At 39.6% G+C, this 24253-nt stretch overlaps 1 protein-coding gene across 5 annotated transcripts in view; it reads left to right on the top strand.

Moving 5' to 3' along the window:
* The window catches only part of IFNAR1 (interferon alpha and beta receptor subunit 1), a 42568-nt gene that overhangs the window by 5199 nt on the left and 13116 nt on the right, over positions 1–24253 (top strand). The window contains exons 2-7 of one of the 5 annotated variants that reach the window (XM_073361919.2): positions 5069–5192; positions 11890–12086; positions 13332–13489; positions 19344–19491; positions 21738–21855; positions 22733–22932. In XM_073361919.2, the coding sequence (XP_073218020.1) occupies positions 5069–5192; positions 11890–12086; positions 13332–13489; positions 19344–19491; positions 21738–21855; positions 22733–22932 (945 nt within the window). Of the gene's footprint in view, positions 1–5068; positions 5193–9804; positions 9888–11886; positions 12087–13331; positions 13490–19343; positions 19492–21737; positions 21856–22732; positions 22933–24253 lie in introns of those variants that run through there. The other 4 variants (XM_073361909.2, XM_073361936.2, XM_073361929.2 and 1 more) reach the window with 4 other exon arrangements.

The following is a 24253-nucleotide window of genomic DNA, read 5'->3' as shown; positions in this document are numbered from 1 at the left end:
GCTACGGGGCTGTGTCGACACAGCCTTATCGCTAAAAGTTGGCATGTGTAAAGGCTCTTTGTCAGCACTTTTGGCGACAAAATATTGCCACCCCCGCGAGCAGCATTCAGTTTGTCGGCAGGAGGCTCCTGCCGACCAAGCCGTGTTCACGCTGCCACTTGCCTGGGCAAAACTTTTGTCTTTCAGGGGCCGGGGGGGATTTTTTAAGCACCTGTGAAAGACAAAAGTTTTGTCAACAACTTGGCAGTGTAGACAAAGCCTTAGTACCTTTCCCAGATGTGAAGAAGAGCTCCATGTAAGCTCAAAAGTTGTCTCTCACCAACAGAAGATGATCCAATAAAAGATATTACCTCACCCATCTTGTCTCTCTAATGCCTGGTACCAACAGGTCTACAATACCACTGCATAAACTGAATTAAGGCCACTTTAATTCTCATTGAGGGCAACCACGTTGGGGTTTAATGCGGTTTAACTAATGCATTTCAAATTCACACTTGAATTCAGATTGATTTTTCTTGAGTGTCCTTGTGTAGACAAGCCCTATGATTCTCTCTGTCCACTGTAAACCAGTTACAGAAGCCCCATTGGAGACATCCTTGACTTCCCCCTTCCACCCCTCCCCCTGTTCGCCTTAGCCAGCTACATCAAGGTACAGATTGCTTGGTCTGCACTAATGTTTTACAATGTGTCAGCTATCATGTGCTAGCTATCACCTTGTAAAAACAACTCCATTTTTCCTGGGGTAGATGTGGTCAAAGAGGGTTTTTGAATTGTGTTCAGGCAAGGGCTTGTGTGCATTGTGGGGTAATGCACACTATAGTGTGCTATTTCTGAACCACGATAACATATTGAACACTAACATCTTTGTCCATGTAGACCCTGCTGGGGCTCATTAAATGTTTCCTAGTGCACTTTTACATAGGGCTGGCTGTATTATTTTATCACAAGGGAATATTTGAATATAGATTGAGCAAATGAAGGGATTTTAAAAAAATCCATGCAACCATGGATGGTTATGTAATGCAGGGTGATAATAATCATGTGAATTATCAATCTGTTTGATTTAGGACTGAGACTGACAGATTTTTTTCTTTCTAATATTTGGCACTCCTGTCTGTATACTTTATTGGCTCTGGTGTGGAGAGCCTTATTATTGTAAAATAACTCTCAGCTAGTGTTCGTATAGGGACACTGAGCAATTCCATATTCTTCCACTTGTTCACAGTATTAATGTAAAAAGTTATATTAATAAAGGCAGATACAACTCAGAGTTCGAAATGAAAAAACAAAAAATGCCTTGATCACACAAAATACTATTTTTTTCTTAAATTTATTTTAGTGTACAACTAGTGGTGGCATTTGTGAGTGTATCTGTGTTGCAGTGGAGAAAAGAAATGGGAATTCTCAGGTCTTTACTGAAAGAGTTGCAGTTTATGGGAAAGGATGAGCATTTCATTCGGTGTTAGGAGGGGAAAGAGGCATATGGAAAGGGGTGGACAAGGGTGGTCTGCCTATCTGGGAAGCTGGCCACCAGTGACATCCCTTAGAGATTGCTGCTACACTTGTGTTTAGTGACACACTCAATCTTGTGTGTGTCTTCTTTTACAAAGATGAAACTCTTTAGTCATCATATGAAATAACCTTTAAAACTGTGGATGAGATTGAAAACAAACACAAGATAACTTTAAATGTGAAAATAGTATCTTGTGGTTGTCTGAAGTTTCTTTTCCATGATGTGTTCATGTCTGACTGTAATATTTTCCAGTGAAAGAAACTGTTTGTGTGTGAGAGAACGAAAGGGGACCTTCAAATAAATGTTTATGAAAGTGCTTTGAGGATTTCTCTGAAGTGAACTTAAGGGAGCATGGTTTGGGGACTTTTTATGTGTACATATGTACAAATGGAGTAAGATAAGTGGCAGTTCCTTTGAAGTCAAAAGGACACGGTCAACTTTAAAATCACACTTCTGTCTGGAGTTTTGTACCACCTACAGTTATAGTAATCTTAGGGAGTAACTAGTCAGTTAAAAAGTCAATGAAACATTTTTTCTATTTAGTTTTGCATTTGACAGCACTGTGTATAGTTGATTTTACTGATTCTCTTGTATAGCCAGCTAGCTCCCAATCCTGCAAACATTCACATTTATACTTAACTTCACACCATGAGTATCCAGTTGAGTTAGTTGTGAATTCAGTGGAACTACTCACGTTCATGAGGCTAAGTATGTGTATAAGTGTTTACATAATTGGGGTTTTGGTCATTTTCACCTTAGCTGAAAAAGCATTGTAAACGTTAAGAGGAGAATGATTTTGAAAAATAAATCAGGACAAGCTCTTTAAAGAGTGCTCTATCAGAAACTAGGTTTTTTTTAAATAATCATTTAAAAGCATTAAAGTTGACAATGTCCCTTTTAAAGATCACGAGCCGCTTTAATCTGCTTGTGTTAAGATAGACAATGCTTTTATTTTTTTTTAAAAAGTAAAACCTTTACAGTGTTAGAACATGAATGCTTTTGTTGAAGAAAACAATATACTGAATTTCATGTTGTTCTTTTCACCCAAATCTTAAATAGCCCTTCCTTTTTACACCTCTGGTGTCTGGCCCTGGAAATATCCAGTCACTCTTCGGCTACGGTTTTTTCTCTTCAACTATTACAAGTCTTTGCTATAACATGGTGTCTAGCTAAAGTAATTTACGAGCATGTGTTTGTGGCTGGAGCTGCTCTGCTACACAGATGTTTGATTAGTAAGAAAATTATTTCCTCCTTTCCTTCCTTTGTGATCATCATACAACATATGCTAAAAAGCTTACTGTATATGGTTGACTGAAAAGAATAGCAAGGTTGAATGTGTTGCAGAATTTCTTAAATATAGTCCAGGGGTTCTCAAACTGGGGGTCACAAGGTTATTACGTGGGCGGTTGTGAGCTGTCAGCCTCCACCCCAAACGCTTCTTTGCCTCCAGCATTTATAATGGTGTTAAATATGTAAAATAGTGTTTTTAATCTATAAGGGGGGGTCACACTCAGAGGTTTGCTGTGTGAAAGGGATCACCAGTACAAAACTTTGAGAACCACTGATATAGTCCGTGAAGGTTCACTGAACTTCTTTCTCTCCAGCTCCTGTGATCTCATGAATTATGGCCCCGGGAGTTAACACTTTTCTGCTGATAACACTTGATATCTTTAGCACCCCCCACAACGTGCCCCCTCCCTTTTTTTTTTTTTTTTTTTAAAAAGAATTTGGCACATTTTTCTTATGGGATACTTGGTTGAACTTAAGACTTACATTGGACAAGCATGTTTGCTAAAATTTTAAAAATGGTTATAACAAAGTAAAAGGGATACAATCTCAATATTTGTGTATTAAACTAAGCTTTATTACTGATATCCCATTAGAAACTTAAAGTGCAGTTCTAGTCTGAGAAGTGACTGTTGAGAATTTTATTGAGATTCCTGTTTTACTGCTTCAGTGAATTCCAGCTCAGATTTTCTCAGTTTACATGTCTCCCCCTACCCATTCCTCTGCCCTTCCTATCAACCTCTGCAGCCTCAGCTTGGGAGCCAAGACAAAAGTCAAGGCTATGTTCTTTTTGGCTCACAGGTTATTACCAGTAATAAATATTCAGTCCAACTGCTGCCCTCTATTACACCTGTGTGACCCCATTGTCTTCAATTAATGGCCATAGTTAAACCTCTGCTACCCTACTCCTTTCACTGAGGGTTGCATAATTCAAAGACAATAATGTTGCAAAAGTGGCCTTGTAAATGGAATTTATTTACCCACTGTAATGTTACACGAGTAAGAAAATAATCTCTCATTCTCGCAGAGTTGTTACTTTTTCAGGGCAGACAGTAGTAAAAAAAAAATCTGATCTTTTTCACAAAATGGAGGTCATATGATTTTGTATACATACAGAGCACAGATCGCTGAGGAAGAAGGAGCCATTTTTACACACTCACTCTTCAGAGTAGAAATACTTAAAAATCTAATCTGTTTTCGGATCAAAACTTATCAACCATGCAACTACTTTTTTCTGACATCTGAAAATGAAGGCAGCTTGCTGGAAATCCTCTACTTCCTGTGTACTGACAGGGTGACATGTTCTTGTGCCATGCATGCTCTGCACTATAGAATTAGGTAACAGTCTTTCCTTCCATTTCTTAAAGGAATATTTTATTTAAAAGTGGGACAGTTGTTGTCTGAAGAGTTACCATGTGTTATGTATTAAAAAAAAAAAAAAGTCTGCAAGTTTCGTTTCCTTTATCTCCACTCTTATGCACACACAATAACTGTCTTCCCATTGCCTGCCACCATTTTCCTCTCTTCAAAATAACAACAAAAAATCTGTTCAAGACTGATTCCCATTTCCCCACCATCTCCATCATCCTGAAATAAAAAGATGCAGTTATTCGTCCATCTTCAGTCTCCTCTCTGCTCATTCTTGTTTGTCTTGATGCATTTTTACCCTTTACCCTCCAACCTTTTTATGGAGGAGACTAACCAGCACTACTCTTCCTCAAGAGGAAATGTTGGGTTGCTGCAAAGGAATCCCAGGGTCATAATGTGTGGAGCAGTCTTTGTGGTGATTGTGTCTCGGAGTATATTGTAGTAGGAAGAAAGGTCATAGATCTTCTGGGTCCATTTTACAGCTGTGAAATGGTTCAGAGCAGCAGAGGCATCTCTAGTAGAGCTTGTAGCAGACATCTCAAGCACTGAAAACTGCCGCTGCACTTGCTTTTTAAATGCTTTGGTTGACGTATGTTCAGAACCAGTGGATTCTCCCATGCACTAAGTCTTGAAACTCTGTATAAAAAGAGAAAAAAATTGAATCCCAGTTATAGAGGAGAAATCTGTCTTAACAGGCTAAGAAGCCATGAATTATCTTGCTATGTCAATAGGCTTGAGTACTTTTAAACTGTACTAAACTTGGTATTCTATTTTAATTTTTAACATGTAAAGATTACTGTTGTGGAACTGATATCACACATCCTTAAACTTTGTGTACAATAACATTTTCTCCAACTTCTTCCTATCTCTCCCCCTCTCCCTGTCCCAACATTTTTGTAGGCCAAATGAATCTGACAAGTCCTCAGAATGTTCAAGTCGATGTTGTAAACACAAATTTCACTCTAAGATGGAGCTGGGATAGTGAGAATGACTTCAATGTGACATTTTCAGCTCAATACCAACGGTAAGCTTACTGTTTTACTGTGAGCCAAAATTATTTGACATCCATTTCCACAGAAAGTAAGAAGGAGAAAAAACAAAACAAAAACCCACCACTGTGGTTTGTTTTGTTTATTGATATAAAAATTGTTAAAAATGAGCACAAGAGCACACTGGTGATCTAAGAAAAGTGATGTTTTTATAGTGGTTTGTGTGCTTCTTTTCATCACTGCGTAGTTTGAACATGTAGCCACATTTTTAACACCTAAAATCTGGAACTGTTTTTGGTTACAAGAGTTTCAAAACATTGATGTAAGAGCCTGCAGACATAACACAAATTTATTAAAGTACGGCTATCCCTGAGTATATCAAATTGAACAGCATGGACAGACTAATCTAAAAATTTAGTACCAAATGTGCACACGGTTTATTTATATATGTATATTCTGTATTTGTGAAGCTGTGTTGCATGCGTTTCAGTCGTGCCACCATTACAGACAAAAACACCCCAGCACACCGTGCTCTCTCACTGTCCATCAACATGTGAAGGGTCAGGTCATGCACTGCTAACTGGTGCCACAGGACTGCCCCAGAGATTTGTGGATACGCAGGATTGAATTAGTTCTGGGAATTTCATTACACCGTGCCTAGTCAATGTCATCAACTGTGGTGACTCTGGCTGGTGCAGTAGACCTCAGTAGACTATCCATGTTTGTTGCGACGCTTTTTCGGGGTACCCAGAACCATAAGCCACTGTTACATGCAAGGCAAGGTTAAGACTAGCAGAGTCTCAAGGAGTATGCTAGTGAAGCTGATAGACTGGTGTGGCAGGGAGCTGACTCACAGTTTAAGATCCAGCAAAACTCTCCCTTGCTGAGGCAGAGGGATAAAATTCAGAGAGTCCCAGTTCCTGAACCCACTGGAAAAGAATTCCCCTACAGCATCCAGACCTTGTCACTTGGTGCCCACAGAAATACCAAGTGTGCTGTCTCAAAAAAGACAGACTACGCACCAGTCTGTTAGCTCAACTGAGATTGCACACTTCGCTTTAATGTAACAGCACTGATGTGATTATGGTAAAACTAAAATTAAATTTATTAATGAACAGATTTAAGTGATACTAAACAGAGATAATAGAAACAGAAAAGGATACAAGTAAAACACGCTTCCTAGTGTCTATAATTTAATAGATTACAATCCTAGTCTCAGGCAATTTCTCACCTACAGTTCACTTTCAGCATCTTCAACCCACAGCGTTGGGGGATCTACCTTTCACAGATTCCAAGTGTGCTGGGCCCCTTTTTTGTCTCTTAAGTGATGGATAACAAAGGAGTCCTTTTTCTTTCCTTTTACAATCTAGAAAGCCTTTGAAACGTATTTGAAAAATAAACACAGAAAAAGTTCCTCTCTCCTGTTGCTTGTTCTTCATGGTGCAGGTGCCAAGCCCCTTCATCCTCTGGTCAACTTGCTTACTCAATTGGCTTGATCACTTTGTTTACCTTAGATGCAAATGTACTTTTATTGTCCTTTTCTTGTTATCAAGCCACAGTGTTTTTCTCATCTGCCTGTTAGCTTGATCCATGGAGAAAGGCAAATCCACATTCCTTTATCTAGGGCAAGCTTGTTTATCAACTGCCTTCACAACATTTTTAACACAAGAATGGCCATACTGGGTCGGACCAGTGGTCCATCTAGCACATGATCCTATCTTCTGACAGTAGCTGGTGCCAGATGCTTGGGAGGGAATGAACAGAACAGGGAAGATATCAAGTGATCCATCCCCTGTCCTCCATTCCCAACTTTTGGCATTTGGAGGCTTAGGAACACTGTGATTAGGTGTAAAGGCTGCACATGGATGAGGTAGGGGCCAGAGAGGCCCTGGTAGCAGGGCTAACCCCATCCCTCTGGCCTTGTCAATCATGCAAGATAGGGAGGAGGTCTTTAAAAGGGAGGAAGCTGCAGTCAGCAGTGGGGGAAGGAGCAGGATCACCCTAAGCAGCAGACTGCAGGAGCTGTGGAGGGAACTTCTGGGCAGAAAACCTTCAAACTGACCCTGAGCAGAGTGCAGTGGATTCTCAGGGCAAGACGGACAAGCTGAGCCCATCCCAGAAACTAAGCCAGAGCAATTTCCCCAAACCTATTGCTCAGGGGCAGGATTGTTGACAGCACTATAGACTTGCCACTTCCCCCACCCCCGTTTGCTGGGATTGCAGGGAGGGTGTATCCCTGAATGTGTGGGAGTTCTTGACTTTAATTTTGATCTTCAAGTCAGAGAGACTTAAGGAGCTCCACAAAGGGAAGAAACCCCCTGGTAATAGTGGGGAAGTGGGACCTGGGTTGTGACCATCCAGTGTAGTTCACTGGGTGTGGTCAGGTTCCCCCACTGCCTGAGCAAGGAACCATCAAGGACTGCGTTACAGACATGCAGAGCATGGGGTTGTGTCCCTGACCATCTTGGCTAATAGCCACTGATGGACCTAACCTCCATGAGAGCATATTAAGAACATATTTCCAGCATATATATATATAAAAAAAACTCCTTACACACAACTCATACATACATTACACAATGATATTCATGACCAGCGTGTCACCAGTTTTCATACGATACATTACAAGACATTGTTGGGTTAATTATTCCGACTCTGTGTTGGTTGTAGTGAGTTTATCAGACCTGTTGGGATTTATTGTTACATAACCATGCGCCCTTTGCCAGTTGCCATAAAGTTGCTCTTAGGGTCTCAGTTGGATAATGGAATGACTTATGTGTAGGGCCCCCATGGCCGTGAAATCTGCCAGGGAGGAGCAGGGCTGGGGGCACCCCAGCCTGTGCTCCTATCATGCACCAAATCATGCACCATGCTCCTATCATGCACCATGCTCCTATCATGCACCATCTGGCTGCTAGTCCTGGTGGGGCTGGGGACTTGCTTGCTTTTCTCTTTCACGGGCTGCTCCTGGGGCTAGTGAGACCCACCTCTAGGAACCTCCCCCAGCTGCAGGAAGCTCCACACCTCCGCCCTGCTTACTTCCCCCATCGCTCCCCAGCTGTGGGCAGAGGGGTCGTTGTACATGGAGCAGCAGCAGAGCTTCTTGCAGATTGTGAGGGAGGGAGGTGGCTCCCGGAGGTGGATCTGACCCAGCCCTGGGAGCAGCTCCTGCAGGAGAAAAGGAAGTCCTGTCCCTCTCCAGTCCAGCCAAGACTAGCAGCTAGAGCCTAACGCATAGTAGGAGCCCCTGACGGAGGCACCCCCAGTCAACAGCATCGGAACTGGGGCGGCTAGGGGGCCATGCCCCTCCACTTTTTAATGTGGGTGTAGCTTGGGGGGCAGAGGGCAGCATTGCCCCCACAAACTGCAAGACTTGCACAGTTATCAGCTCCCCTGCTGTCTGCTGTTGCTGTCCCCTGCCCCTAAACTATGCCCATGTTAAAAAGGGGGGTGGGGGGTAACATGGCTCCTGATCCTGCAGTTCCAGCACTGGTGGCCCCCCCCACTTCTAAAAAGGTTCTGGCACCCATGTCCCCAGCCCTTCCCCATACCATCTCCAGGCCCAGCACTCGTGAGTTAAAGGGGCATTCGGCCAGCTGGGGGCGGGGGTGGGCCACAGTGCCCCCCAACCACAGGGTCCTGGGCGGTCACCCACCCATAATGCTGGCCCTGCCACCCTCCCCCCCCCCCCAAAGTGAGGGCCTCCACCATACCATGCAACCTTCACATCAGCACTGTCCCCTACTCTCCAACTGCCCAGCTCTGAAGGCAGCCCCTCCATCAGCAGCAGCTCAGAAGTAAGGGTGGCAATGCTGCAACCCCCTTACAATAGCCTTGTGGCACCCCTGCCCACAACCCTCTTATCGGTTGGGACCTCCATGCTTATAACACCCTGAAATTTCAGATGTAAGTATCTGAAATTATGAAGTTGACTACTTTTAAAATTCTATGACTGTGACTTTGGTAGGGTCCTAATTATGTATCAGTGTATAGATCTGTAGGTCTGTACCTGTGATGATATGAATGTTCTCAACGTATTGAAAAAGTGAAAAATAGCAAATCCTAGAAACTTGAAAAGAAAAGGAGTACTTGTGGCACCTTAGAGACTAACCAATTTATTTGAGCATAAGCTTTCGTGAGCTACAGCTCACTTCATCGGATGCATTCAGTGGAAAATACAGTGAGGAGATTTATATACACACAGAACATGAAAAAATGGGTGTTTATCATGCACACTGTAAGGAGAGTGATCACTTAAGATGAGCTATTACTAGCAGGAGAGATGGGGGGCGGGGGGGAGAAAACCTTTTGTAGTGATAATCAAGGTGGGCCATTTCCAGCAGTTAACAAGAACATCTGAGGAACGGTGGGGGGTGGGGGGAATAAAAAAGGGAAAATAGTTTTACTTTGTGTAATGACTCAACTACTCCCAGTCTCTATTCAAGCCTAAGTTAATTGTATGCAATTTGCAAATTAATTCCAATTCAGCAGTCTCTCTTTGGAGTCTGTTTTTGAAGTTTTTTTGTTGAAGAATAGCCACTTTTAGGTCAGAAATCAAGTGACCAGAGAGATTGAAGTGTTCTCCGACTGGTTTATGAATGTTAAAATTCTTGACATCTGATTTGTGTCCATTTATTCTTTTACGTAGAGACTGTCCAGTTTGACCAATGTACATGGCAGAGGGGCATTGCTGGCACACGATGGCATATATCACATTGGTAGATGCACAGGTGAACGAGCCTCTGATATTGTGGCTGATTTGATTAGGCCCTATGATGGTGTCCCCTGAATAGATATGTGGACTCAGTTGGCAACGGGCTTTGTTGCAAGGATAGGTTCCTGGGTTAGTGGTTCTGTTGTGTGGTGTGTGGTTGCTGGTGAGTATTTGCTTCAGGTTGGGGGGCTGTCTGTCCTTTTCTTTTTGCGAATACAGACTAACACAGCTGCTACTCTGAAACCTAGAAACTTGAGAATTTCACTATGAAAACACCAAATTATGGTTCCCATTGCAGCTAGGACACTGACTCATGGTACTTCTTTGTGTTTGGGAAACACCGTAGAATTAAGTGTCTGAAAATCCATCCTAAACTGATGCACACCTAAGAAGCAACCTCAGCATAGTTCTCGCAAATCATATAATTCCTGTGTAGATGTTCCCCAGTATTGGCATGCATATAATTTGTAAGAGCACATTCAGTAGTAACACTGCAAACTGTAAAAGATGCATGTAACAGATTATGTGGCTTCATTGAGAACCATATCTTTTTGATTTGCAGGGGTAGGGGTGTGTGTGTGTGTGTGTGTCAAATCATTTGTTTGGTTCAGAATTGAAAAACACAAGATTTGGGAATATTCCCCAGTACAGTACTCTGATTAGCTGGTCAAGGCCTTTATAAATACAGAAAGAGATACATTGGCTGGTTGCTCTTAATTTACAAACTTTGGTCATCTGATTAAACTATTTGTATATCCTTATGTTCAATTAGCTCTTTTTAAGTTTGTGCTTCTTGCTTCTTTCTAATTTGGCTACTATTTCTCATTACCCCTTTCCCAACAAATAAATACACAAACTTGTCTGGCTTATTAGTAACTCTGTAATTAAGATGTCAGAGAGAGAATCATATTATGTATTTGAACATGAAGATTTGGTGTGTTTCTCTTTATTTTTTGGGTGGGAAAAAGGTGGCTTCAAAAATACAGTGTTTACCTCAGAAAAACGTAACACTGTCCTGCTGAAGACAAAATATAGTGGTTATACAACAGGATCAACATCTTTAATGGTTATTTCTCAGTTTTCCAGTTTTCTCCACTTTTAATCAGGAGAGTCATCTCTCCCCTATTGTTTGTGCTACTTCCTGATGTCTGAATTGTCTTTTGGAGACAGATGTTTTTTGTTGAGAAGCCCTGTTCTGATAGAATAGAATAGTTAACTCTTTTGTGAAAAGAAAAGGAGTACTAGTGGCACCTTAGAGACTAACCAATTTATTTGAGCATAAGCTTTCTTTAGCTATAGCTCACTTAGCTGTAGCTCACAAAAGCTTATGATCAAATCCAGTGAAGTGAGCTGTAGCTCACAAAAGCTTATGCTCAAATAAATTGGCTAGTCTCTAAGGTGCCACTTGTACTCCTTTTCTTTTTGCGAATACAGACTAACACGGCTGCTACTCTGAAACCTTAACTCTCCTGTGTGTTCATTTTATTCTGTTTTCTTTTTCCCATTTGTTTTTTCTGATTTCCTATTCTGTCTCCTTTCCTTCATTTCTCTCCTTCCCTCCTCCAGTCTACTCTCCCCTCAGCTATACTCTTTACTATTCAGAGCTGTTACTCTTTTTTTTCCTATCCCTTTCCTTTGCCACTTAGGTCTCCTCCAAGCACTTTTTGCAACCCCTATTCTATCAGTGCATTTGAGGGGTAATAAAATATGCCCCAGTTTGCTAGTGCACTCAGGGTTTAATCCCAGAAATGATAATCCTGAAATGATCTTTACTTTTTTGTGTTGTGCTTAAGTGTTGGACTAGAAAAGCAAATTGCCAGCATGTCTTGGGGATTCCTTATTCAATAATTAACTAGCATTCATAAAGTAACTTAAATTAGACAGGTATTCTAGAATTCTGAGACCAGTTGAATAGCTTTGTGACAACCAGATGGTGATGATCAAAATACAAAATGAATGTTTACGTTTTATCTTTTATCACCAGTAGAAACCTAATTTTATTTTTTTACTTGCAGAAGATTTGAGGATTATGAGGAAGAAGAAACAACAGATTGGAAAGAGATATCTGGCTGTCAGAATGTCACTGTCACAGAATGTGACTTCTCCTCAGCAATGACATCTTATTTAGATTTCTATAATGTGCGTATAAGAGCTGAAAAAGGGGAAGAAAAATCTCTGTGGTCTACTACTTTATCATTTAGTCCATATTCAATAGGTATGAACTACATATGTACTTTCTTATTAAACAGGTTAATAATTTTTCAATTTACGGTGTTACAGCTCAATATAAAATACAGTGTAGAGATTTGTATTCCCTATTATTATTGGCTCTGCTGTTTTGTAGAGCAACTGCCTTTTTATGCTTTTAGTGATCATATTTATATAGTAACTTTCCTGAGATCTTGTCCAAACACAAGTTGTGCTGTTTTAAATAACTTGACTAAAGCAGTAAAACCCCTTCCATAAGGATGGCTAAATCCCATTTGTGCCTTTGAAAATCTTGCCCATAATTGCTAATTTCCCAACCTTTACTACATTATAGCACTATGAAATATGCAGTGAATAGACTTGTATTGCTTCAACCATGTTATTTCTATTATCAAATATGTAATGAAATATTTCATTACAAACTAATTAGTAATCAAAATACCTGTGAAGTATGTACGTTAAGATTATTTTGAGACTCTTAACTCTGACTATTCTGACTTGCATGCTTAAAGTTATAAGTTTAACATTGCTATAATATATCAAATGTTAAAAGCACCTTTAAGTGATTGTCATGGAAAATTTATGACCAATGAGCCCACTGTTCATGATATGTCTCATTAGTCTTCCCAACTTTTGAGCTATGCAGAGCTCCAGTGGTAAAGTGGTGTGATGTAGGGCCCTTTGTTTTTGCAGGTCATGGTTTTCTTTGGTGGCCATCTCTATGCTGTACCCACCCCAATGAATTTCATTCCTAACATTAGGGAAGAGGCACGATGGTCCAGATTGGGGCAGAGCTGGTTTCCTGAGTACCATATGTGTCATTGCCCCAGTGCTGATGTTGGCAAATGTATTTGAGAAGCTAGCGTTCCAGCAGTCCTACCATCTACCTTTAACTTACCACGAATGATAACCTATATAAAGCTGAATCCTTCCATTAATATTGGGTTGGTTCTTGGGGAATGGGCTTTTTTAAAGTAAGTCTTTCTTGTAATCTTATTCCACAAATTTATGACTCTTCATTTCAAAATCGGGAAGTTACTGTAATATTGTTACAGCCAGTAAGTATTACTTTAACTGTCTTCGGTCCCAGATAACACTTGGAGTTTATTCAGTTAAACTACTGTTAGATTCTACGGGAAAAACTGAAAATTAAGTACTGTGGGCAGTTCCTTGTAGTTTACTTGTTCAAACATGTAACTTTTGGTGTTTCAACTAAGTTGTTGTGCTTCATGATAATGTTTAATTTTTGCAGCTAAAATTGGTCCTCCAGGAGTGCAGTTAGAATCCATAGATGGAGTGGTGAAAATCAACATTTCCCCTCCAGAAGAAAATCAGAACAGAAAAATATGGACAAACGATATAAGTTTTACCTACAATGCAATGTTCTGGGAAAACTCATCAAATGCAGAGGTATGGTAGGGATTGACTTTCTAAATTAAGTTTAAAATATTGTTTGGTTTACTTCAGTTGCTGAGTCACTTCCTAGAATTAAATTCTGCTTTTTATTATTTTATACATATAATATATCCTAATTTCTGCCTGTAGCTTGGTACATTCACTGTTAAAGAAATAAAGTGCATTGATTTGCTAGACTGTATTACATCTCTTACTCAAAGTTTTGGTTTGGTTGCTAATGTCATTAAGCTATTCCACACTTAGTTGCTTAAGAACATAATGGCCATACTGGGTCAGACCAATGGGCCCTCTAGCCCAGTATCCTGTCTTCCGACCATGGCCAATGCCAGGTGCTTGCTTCAGAGGGAATGAACAGAACAGGCAATCACTGAGTGATCCATCCCCTGTCGCCCACTCCCAACTTCTGGCAAACAGAGGCTAGGACGCTCAGAGCATGATGTTCTATCCCTGATCGTCCTGGCTAATAGCCATTGATGGGCCTATCCTCCATGAACTTACATAGTTCTTTTTTGCATCCTGTTACAGTTTTGGCCTTCATGACATGCACTAGCAACGTGTTACATAGGTTAACTGTGGATTGCATGGAGAAGTATTTCCTTGTGTTTGTTTTAAACCTGCTGCCTGTTAATTTCATTGAGTGACCCCATATTCTTGTGTTATGTGAAGGAGTGAATAAGGAAATGTTATACACTATAAAATCTTGACTGATGTGGAGATAGACCTCTATCATATTCCCACTTAGACGTCAGTTTTCCAAGCTGAAAAGTCCCAATCTTTTTAATCTCGCCTCATATAAAAACTGTTCCATATCCCTAGTCATTTTTGTTGCCGTTCTCTGTACCTTTTCAAATTCTAATTCATCTTTTTTGAGATGTGGTGACCAAATCTGCACACAGTATTCAAGATGTGGGCATGCCATGGATTTATATAGGGGGATTGATGTTTTCTGTTTATCCCTTTCCAAATGGTTCCTATAATTATTAGCTTTTTTGACTGCCACTGCACATTGAGCGGTTGTTTTCAGAGAACTATGATGACTCCAATATCTTTCTTGAGTGGTAACAGCTAATTTAGATCCCATCATTTTGTATGTGTAATTGGAAAACATTATCTCAATGTGCTTTACTTTGCATTTATCAACATTTGAATTTCATCTGCCATTTTGTTGCCCAGTCACCCAGTTTTGTGAGATCCCTTTGTAACTCTTCGCAGTCTGCTCCGGATTTAACTATCTTGAGTAGTTTTGTATCAACTGCACATTTAGCCACCTCACTATTTACTCCTTTTTCTAGATAATTTATGAATATGTTGAACAGCACTCATCCCAGTACAGACCACTGGGGAACCCCACTATATTTACTTCTCTCCAGTCTGTAAACTGACCATTTATCCCTGCCCTTTGTTTCCTATCTTTTAATCAGTTAGTGATTCATGAGAGAACCTTCCCTCTTATCCCATGACTGCTTACTTTGCTTAAGAGCCTTTGGTGAGGGACCTTGTCAAAGGCTTTCTGAAAGTCTAAGTACGCTATATCCACTGGATCACCCTTATCCACGTTTGTTGACCCCCTTGAAGACTTATAATAGATTGATGGCATGATTTTCCTTTACAGAAGTCATGTTGACTCTTCCCCAGCAATTTGTGTTCATATATATGTCTGATCATTCTGTTCTTTACTATACTTTCAACTAGTTTCCCTTATACTGAAGTTAGGCTTACCGGCCTGTAATTGCCGGAATTGCTATTGGAGCCTTTTTTTAAAACTTGGTGTCACATTAGCTATCCTCAAGTCACTTGGTGCAGAGGCTGATTTAAGCAATAGGTTACATACCATAGTTCTGCAATTTCATATTTGAATTCCTTCCGAATTCTTGGATGAATACCATTTAGTCCTGGTGACTTATCACTGTTTAATTTATCAATTTATTGCAAAACCTCCTCTAATGACACCTCGATCTAAGATAGTTCCTCAGATTTGTCACCTAAAAAGAATGGGGCAGGTGTGGGAATCTCCCTCATGTCATTTATAGTAAAGATGCAAAGAATTCATTTAGTTTCTCCACAATGGCTTTATCTTCCTTGAATGCTCCTTAGCACCTCAATTGTCCAGTGGCCCCACTGACTGTTCAGCAGGTTTCCTGCTTCTGATATACTTAAAAAAAATTTTACTACTAGTTTTTCAGTCTTTGGCTAGTTGCTCTTCAGATTCTTTTTTGTCCTGCCTAATTATACTTTTCTACTTGGTGTGTCAACATTTATGAGCCTTTCTATTTTCCTCAGTAGAATTTAATTTCCAATTTTTAAAGGATGCCTTTTTGCCTCTAACTGCTTCTTTAACTTTGTTTAGCAATGGTAGCACTTTTTTGGTCCTCTTACAATGTTTTTTAATTTGGGGTATACGTTTAATTTGAGCCTCTATTATGGTGTTTTTAAAAAGTTTCCATGCAGCTTGCAGGCATTTTTATTTTGGGAACTGTACCTTTTTAATTTCTGTTTAACTAGCTTCCTCATTTTTGTGTAGTTCCCCTCTATGAAGTTAATGCTACTGTGCAAAGAGCTGTGAGCCCATCAGGCTTTTAGAGCTCTTTGTGAGGCTTAAGAAGGGAATTTGAAAACTTTGCCCACTTTCCCTGCAGGTCTGAGGCAAGCAATCATTAATCTATAGAATCAATATAGACAATACTTACCTCCCACTCCACACAGCAGTACCAGAATGAGTGCCAGTCAGATTAGGTACATACTGAGAAGATGTGTATGTCCATTTGGGAGAACTACTGTGTTTGGGCATTTTAAAGGAAAAAATCCCAAGGCCCTCCTTAATACATTCTTGCATTCAAGAAAAGGTGAGTGACAAATCTGTCAATCCAGTTGGCTGAACTTTTACTAAAAAGTTTAGTGACACAAGTACAGTAAATCTTGTCCTCAGTATGGAGCCTATACTTTCTATAGAAGAGCGGATTTTGTGTTACTGTAAATAGTTAATGAACTGGAAGGTAGAGCCAGTCTTAATGTGAAAACACTTGGGTGAACAATGTTTTAAGGATGATATATCTGCAACGTTGAAGACTCAGATCTTCCTCAGACCCTGCCCAAAAATGGCATCTAGACTTTTCGTAGTGGACTTTTCTTGATTTTAATTATTCTTTGGCTAGAAGCGGTAAATGGGATTGGGCATTCTTGAGCAGTTAGTCCACCAGTTAGTGGTCTGTAAACACTTGTTGTATTTTTTTCCTCACCCCATTCCTTAAAAGATAAAACTTAAAAACTTAAAACAGAATAGAAGTTCTGGGCAAGATGATGATGGTGATGATAATGAACCTAGCATTAGAGACAGGGATGCTGATGTAATATCTTTTATTGGATCAACTTCTGTTGGTGAGAGAGACATAGTGCTTGTCTTCACTGGCAATTTACAGCGCTGCAACTTGAAAAAACACGCACACCCCACCCCTGCGCAGCAAGTTTCAACACTGTAAAGCACCAGTGTAAATAGTGCACCAGCGCTGGGAGCCACGCCTCTCATGGAGGTGGGGTTTTTTTAGAGCGCCAAGAGAACTCTCTCCCAGCGCTCTGCCGCGACCACACAAGCCACGTTAAAGCACTGCTGTGGCAGCGCTTTGTGATTGCCAGTGTAGACTAGCCCATGCTTTTGAGTTTACACAGTTATTCTTCCGGTCTGGGAAGGGTACTTAAAGTGTCACAGCTAAATAAAAGGTGAAACAAATTGTTTAGCATAAGTAGTTAATACATGTTTCAAGGGGCCATTCAAGATGAAGTGGCCTATTAACAGGCCTCCAGTAATGGGGGGAAAAGAGGGGAGGAGGGAAGGCAGTTTGCGGGATTTGTTAATGGGTTATAGATTGTTGTAATAAGCCATAAAGTGTCCATTGAGTCCTTCCTTTTTAGTGTCTAGCAAAGTTATGAATTTAAGCTCCCAGCCTCATTATTTGAAGGTATTGTGCAGGTTTTCTTTGAGAAGGAGAACTGAGAGGTCAGATATAGAGTGATCACTTTGTGACGTGTTCACCCACAGACAATCAGGTATTTGTCTTTTATCATTTTCTTGTGTGAGTTCATTTGAGAGTGTAGAGATCGTCTGGTTTCACCCACGTAGTTGTTGTTGGGGTATTTAGTGCACTGGATGAGGTAAACCATATATTGTGGTAGGCATGTTTAGAATCCATGGATCTTGAAAGGTGTGTTGATCATCATAGCAGTGCAGATATGTCTGCAGGTTTTGCATCTGTTCTGGCAGGATCTGGCACCACCTGAGCTGGTGTCCTGGTTTGTGGGGAGCTTGCTTCTGATGATGAGCTTGGAGAGGATGGGGGTTGTTTGAAGGCCAGAAGAGGGACTTCAGGAAAGAGACTTTATGACTTATTACAAAAATCTTTAATTCAGTAACACCCCTCAGCTGCTTTCCCCTCCCCCACCATATGATTGGAGTGGTGTTAACGGTCAACTTCACCTTGAATGGTCCCTTGAAATATGTTAACGGCTTATACCGAACAATCTGTTCCATCTTGTATTTAGCTGTGACACTTGAGTACGTTTCTCAGACCCGAAGAGCTCTGTGTAAGCTTGAAAGCTTGTGTCTCTCACCAACAGAAGTTGGTTCAATAAAAGAGAATACTTCACCCACCTTGTCTCTCTTGGGACCGACATGGCTACAACAACACTACTCTCCAGCTGTGTCTACACTACGCACCTTTTAGCGACACAGCTGTGCCACTACAGCCATGCCGCTAAAAGGCGCACCGTGTAGCTGCTGTCTGTCGGAAGGAGAAAGCTCTCCTGCCAACAAAACAGCTTCTACCCCCAACAAGTGGCCGTAGCTTTGTCGGCAGGAGAGCTCTCTGGTGTTTTTTGTTGGCAAAACTTGTGTTGTTGGGTGTGGGGTTCCACACTCATAAACGACAAAAGTTTTGTCGTTCAGGTTCCAGTGTAGACAAAGCCTTCGTCAGTAGAGCTCAAAAGACTTTGCAAAGGAAAATAAGTATCATTATCCTCATTTTACACACTGGAAAACGGGAGTACAGATCCTCTATAGCTAGCATGCCATAAAACTCCGGGTGAAAGGACGCAAGATCTTACCACTTCTGAAAGGAAAATCCCATTTCTTATCTTTAAAGGAGAGGTATGTGAATCGGGTATATGGAAGGTCTATACATTTTAAGGTCATTGTTACCATTATTTTGCTGAACAGTACAGGCTGACCTTTTCCATCTTTTTTTTTTTTTTCTGTCTTCTATCTTCTGTTTTGTGGCAGGGAAAGGATTTATACATTTGTCTGACTGGTGTAGGAAAGTTGGGAAAATCTAAATGATCAGAAAAGAAATTACATTATAATTTCTCTCTACTCTTAATGTTCTGAAAGGTATCATTTGACATACAACAAATACTACAGCATAAGAAAAAAAAATCTATTGCTGGGGTTACTTTCTATAGCAAACTATTATCAAATAGGGGAACTATTTAAATTCACTTCAAAATTTCAGAAAGCATTACAAAAACATGGAGTCAGTTTATTTTGTTCAGACATTTAAAGCTTTTTTCTTTCCATTCTGTACTCCTTGTAAGTTTCAGGTGAGTTTTGAGAATACTGTAGCTTAAGATGGTTCACAATTAATTCCCACAAATTAAACGTGCAAAATCACATTGGCATGCCAGTAATATAGTATAAATGAAATACTACCTTATCCCTAATGTCTGAATGTATCCAAATGTCATATGTGCTGGTGATGTCCAGTGATTCTTCAGGACAGTAACGCTTTTTGTCACAAGTTGAGGCTGTTCGGGAAAGAACAATTTCCTTAATATGTTGTTTACAACTGTTTATGTATTGCAGCCAAAAAGCAAAACTATTAATCGCAGAGAAACAATTTATGATCTAAAACCAGAGACTACTTACTGTCTGAAGGTTCAAGCACGCATAACTTCTGAAAGAAAAGTAGGTTCCTTCAGTCCAGTGTACTGCATTAAAACTACAGATCAAGGTAATGAATAAAAATCCTTTAAACTCTCTAGTAATCAAATCCTACAACTAGCTTGACAGGTTTCAAAATCCTTTGCTCCAAAGTAGTAGAACTGTGCAAAATTACCAACATTTCAACTGATTTCCATGTAACTTTGATAATCTGAACATCAGTTATCCAAAGTCCCTTTATGGACAGCTTAATGTCTTTCAAAAACCTGAGTAGATACTGGTAGTGAAAGGAATTTTCAGTTACCCGAACATATTCAGTGTTCACCATTACATTTAGATTATCGTGATTCTGTTGTGGTCCTAGATGCAAAAACAAATATTCCTGTATTTGTGAGTTTGGTTTAGGATAAAACTTAGTTCAATTCCTGTAAGATATTGTTGTGCATATGTGGAAAAACTGAATCCGTTTAGTTGAAATGAATGATTTTGCCAAGTTAACACGCCATTTTTGTGCAAACCCTGATTTTTTTTGTTCTGAAACACTCTCAATCACTTTTTGGGGCATTTGCTTGCAGCTCATGAGTTGTCTTGCAAAGTGCATTTATCCTCTGTCCAAGTGACTTATTTTTTTAAAATAGACATTGGAAGGATTTTGCACTCTTCATGTTGTGTATGTAGGAACATAGGAATTTCAGTACTAATTTACACAAGTGGCCCACCTGGTCCAGAATCCAGTCAGAGAGTGGTTGGTCCCAGATGATTCAGGAGAGGTAGAAGAAATCCTTTTGGAGACAGTTATGGGATAACTTTCCCCAGGGAAGGTTTCCTCCTTTTTTCCAGTAGCCAGAGCTGGTTTATCCCTGAAACACTTATTTTAAAAGTTTCAAGTAATTGATGAAACCCAAATAAATTTTTTTTCATTGCATTACAAAAATAAACAGTTAAAGCAGGAGTAGAACAGTAACTAAATCTGCTATCTCAAAGCAGAAACAAGTATGAGTTTAAAAAAAGAATTATCCTCTTAGTGCCAATGCCCTAGTTCAGTGGAACTTGCAGGAAATGTGGTAGATCTGAGTTAGGGCTTACTGAACAAATAAAAGTAACCTATATTGATAAATGCTGCTTTCTTTCTGGTAAGAGAGAGGAGACCAGGAAATAATATTTATTTAGTGAGATGTCTTCACAAGAAGAATTTCTAAAGCAGTTATCTAATTTGGAATTTGAATAGGGTTAACGTCCCTCTTCTTGCAGAAAATGCCATGGTAATGTTCAACTGTATATGGCTTATGTTTTTTAGCTTGTAAACTTTGGTTAAATTATCAGCATTACTGTGTTGTACATATAGTAGACTTCTTCAAAACCAATAAATAGCATCATTCAAAAAAGTGCCATGGGACCTTTAATGACCACAAGGGTCAGGACTTGATTTTATGTACCTCCACCAGAGTGCCCTGCCTCCTCATATCACTGTTTGAATATTGGTTCAAAACTGTCCCTCAAAAAAAAAAAAATCCATCACCAACAAAGTTCCATGTAGCACCAAGATTTTCCTTGCTGGTATCCCATCCAGGTACAGACCAAGTTCTATCCTGGTTAATTTGTGACATCTTTAGAAAAAGTCCACTAACTATGCTGTCTTTTATTATTGGGTTGGTATGGGATTTCTTACTCTGTTCCAATAATTGAAAATGGAATTTATGATTTTATGTTCAAAGTATGATATTACTTTGGGTTGTCACAGAAGGCAACCAAGGAATTGGAATCCAAAACTACTTATATGGTAATATAGACTATATTTATTGCTAACCTCAGTTTCAATTTATGTTTTGCTTAAAATGAATAGTCTATTGTTCCAGATTCTTTACTTTCGTGTAGCTAAGTTTTGCACTGTGTAAAATCCCCAAGATTTGAGATAATGCTGTGACGAGAACATCATCAGTTGCATCATAGCGTTCTTTATTTGCAGATCTTCCAGAATATATAATTTGTAAATTTGTATTAATGTACATTATTCCAGCCAGATTCTCACTGATACTGACTTCTCAGCATATATCCCTATGCTAACATTTTTGGGCTGCCTAATTTTCTCTGATCTAAAAACTGATGCTTTCCTACAGAACCCTCTGAGAGCTACATACCCCTATGACTTAATCAGCTGTGTGCTATGATGGCAAATCAAAGAATATTTTAAAGTTCTATTCAAACAGTTATTTAAAATATACTGTACAGATTTTCTTACTGTGGGGAAAATAAGTATACATGACTTAGGACTTCTTGATGACAACGATGGTGAGTTTTGTTTTCTTTGCATTTTAGCATGGAATGTGCTACCTTATCCAGTGAATGTGGAAGTTCATGCTTTGAACATGAAGTTTCTTCTATCCTGGGATAATCAATATGATCAAAATGTGAGCTTTACAGTACAATATCTCAGGTAATTTAAATAGTTTTTAAAGCTTTGCTGCTTAAGTAGACTTTAAACTTGACGGTTCTAAATTGCCCTCAATTAGGCCTCTGAAGCTAAATATTCCTAGAAACTCAAGTATGATATTCAGAAAAGTATCTTGATGTACTCATTGAAGTACTGGGTACTTCATCCAGTCACCCATGTGGTGTGCTTACAAGAATAATACCAAAGTTTGATCATAGAAGTTCTCAGCACTCAGTTTCTCTCCGAAGTTTTGAACACCTCTAGGCTAGGCTTCTAAATGTGTACCAGATACTATTTCTATAAGATGAACACTCACATTTCCTAATCTGTCTTAACACCAAGGAAATTGGTGAGTTGAAGTTGAGAACTTAAACATGTTAAAGTCAGAAAATGCAAATATTAAAGTCCTCAGAGAAATTTTAACATTACGCATACTCTGGTATTTTCAAACACTATTAATGGTTAGTCTGCAAATGTGTAACTTGGTATATGTGGTGTATGTGCAGTGAGTGCACAAATGTTGCTGTCCTCATCTAAATTTAAATGTCCTGATCTGTTCAGATTTTCATTGAAATAAGTTGCATTTAATATATTTTCCCCACTCTTCATTATAATTAAGAATGAACATTCAATAAAAAAGATGGAGTTCTGATGGAATTCTTTGAGCATGTCAGCAAAGTAGTTGACACAGAACTGCATGATATAGCTTTGGACTTTGAAGAAGTCTTTGACATAAATTTACACATTCATTACATATGTTTGCTTAGAAACAGTGAACAGAAATGGACATATTCATTCAATTGTAAATTTAAATGAAAAATATTGTTAGTTTGATTAGAGTAGGGAGTCCATATTGACCACAAAATGTCATTTTTTCTAGTGGATATTTAAAGAGTCTTCCTGAAGACTATTCAAATAAATGGAACACTATTTCTGGATGCGAAAACATCACTACTACACAGTGTGACTTCTCATCTGACGTAGAAGCTAGTGGAATTTACTTTCTCCGTGTACAGGCTATGAATGGATATAATAAATCACGTTGGTCTAATGAAATAAAAGTGGATCCTTGTGTAGTAAGTAAGTGGATATATTTTCTTCACCATTCTTCATTTCTCAGTTGGTTTATACACCGTTAGTATCTGCATTCAGTGTATTCATTTTCATTTTTAATCTTTCTCATTTTTATAGTTCCCCTGTAGAAGCACTGGGGGTGAAATACTGGCACCACTGAAGCCAGTGGGAGTTTTTTCCATTGATTTCAGTGGAGCCAGGATTTCACTCCTGGCTTGAAAATAGCAAATTACTTACTAAAATTGAGATGCACAGCATCTTGTGCACTTTTTGCATACTTTAACTTTCCTCATTCATTAACTATATTACATTAATCATTTTCTTAGGTAAATCTTAGCATACCGGATCATAGCAGGAGTCCCCCTAATCCAGCACTTGCCTTGAACGCAGGGCCAGTTCCTGATGTGTCAGAGAAGGGGGAAACTAGAAAACCAGTCAATTGTGGACTGCTGTAAATGTGGAGAAGGGATTCCTTACAGATCTGGTCCTCATTTGTATGCTAGTTTATGCTCTAAAGTAGGTGCAGTCGGGAAAGTAACTCAAATACTTTCCTGGTGGACTGGGTATTTTTCTAAATGGACAACCTATCCTAAATTGTCAATTACTGAGGGACAGTCTTCACTCATTGATATATTTTGCTTTCTACCACCAACTCTCTCTGTATAACGTTTTTCATGAGTAATGTACCCGAATGCATGGATGCTAAATATCTAAACTGTATTCTTAAATTCATTCACTTAAATTTGGGTTATTGTTGGTTATGCACTATATGTGTCTTATTACTTTAAAAACCAACTTCGTATTTGTGGATAATCTGAGTACACTACCTACATGTACAGACACTCTCTGTTCTCAGCCTATGTATTATATAATTTTTTTAACATTAGCTTTAATAAAAATTTTATTTCTAACTAGTGGTTTGCAACTCCCAGGAAAGTTATGAAAGACAACTGGGGAGAGGGTTGCAAGGCACTGAAACTTTACTACAATGTAAAACAGGGGTTCTCAAACTTCATTGCACCGCGACCCTCTTCTGACAACAAAAATTACTACATGACCCCAGGAGGTGGGACTGAAGCCTGAGCCTGCCTATGCCCCACTGCCTCAGGCAGTGGGGCTAAAGTCCAAGCTCCACTGCCCTGGGTGTGGGGGGCCAAAGTCCCAGGGCTTCAGCCCTAGGTGGTTGGTCTCAGGCTTTGGTGACCCCATTAAAATGGGGTCATGACCCACTTTGGGGTCCCAACCCACAGTTTGAAAACTGCTGATCTAAAAAAAAGAAAATCTTGCTCTGGCACTCCTTGTACACCTTACTTTTCAGTGTCCTCTA

This window comes from Lepidochelys kempii, chromosome 1 (assembly GCF_965140285.1).
Source record: "Lepidochelys kempii isolate rLepKem1 chromosome 1, rLepKem1.hap1, whole genome shotgun sequence".
In the NCBI taxonomy this organism is placed as follows: domain Eukaryota; kingdom Metazoa; phylum Chordata; order Testudines; family Cheloniidae; genus Lepidochelys; species Lepidochelys kempii.
Note: the sequence above shows the minus strand (reverse complement) of the source record. Positions and strands in the feature narration are given on the sequence as shown.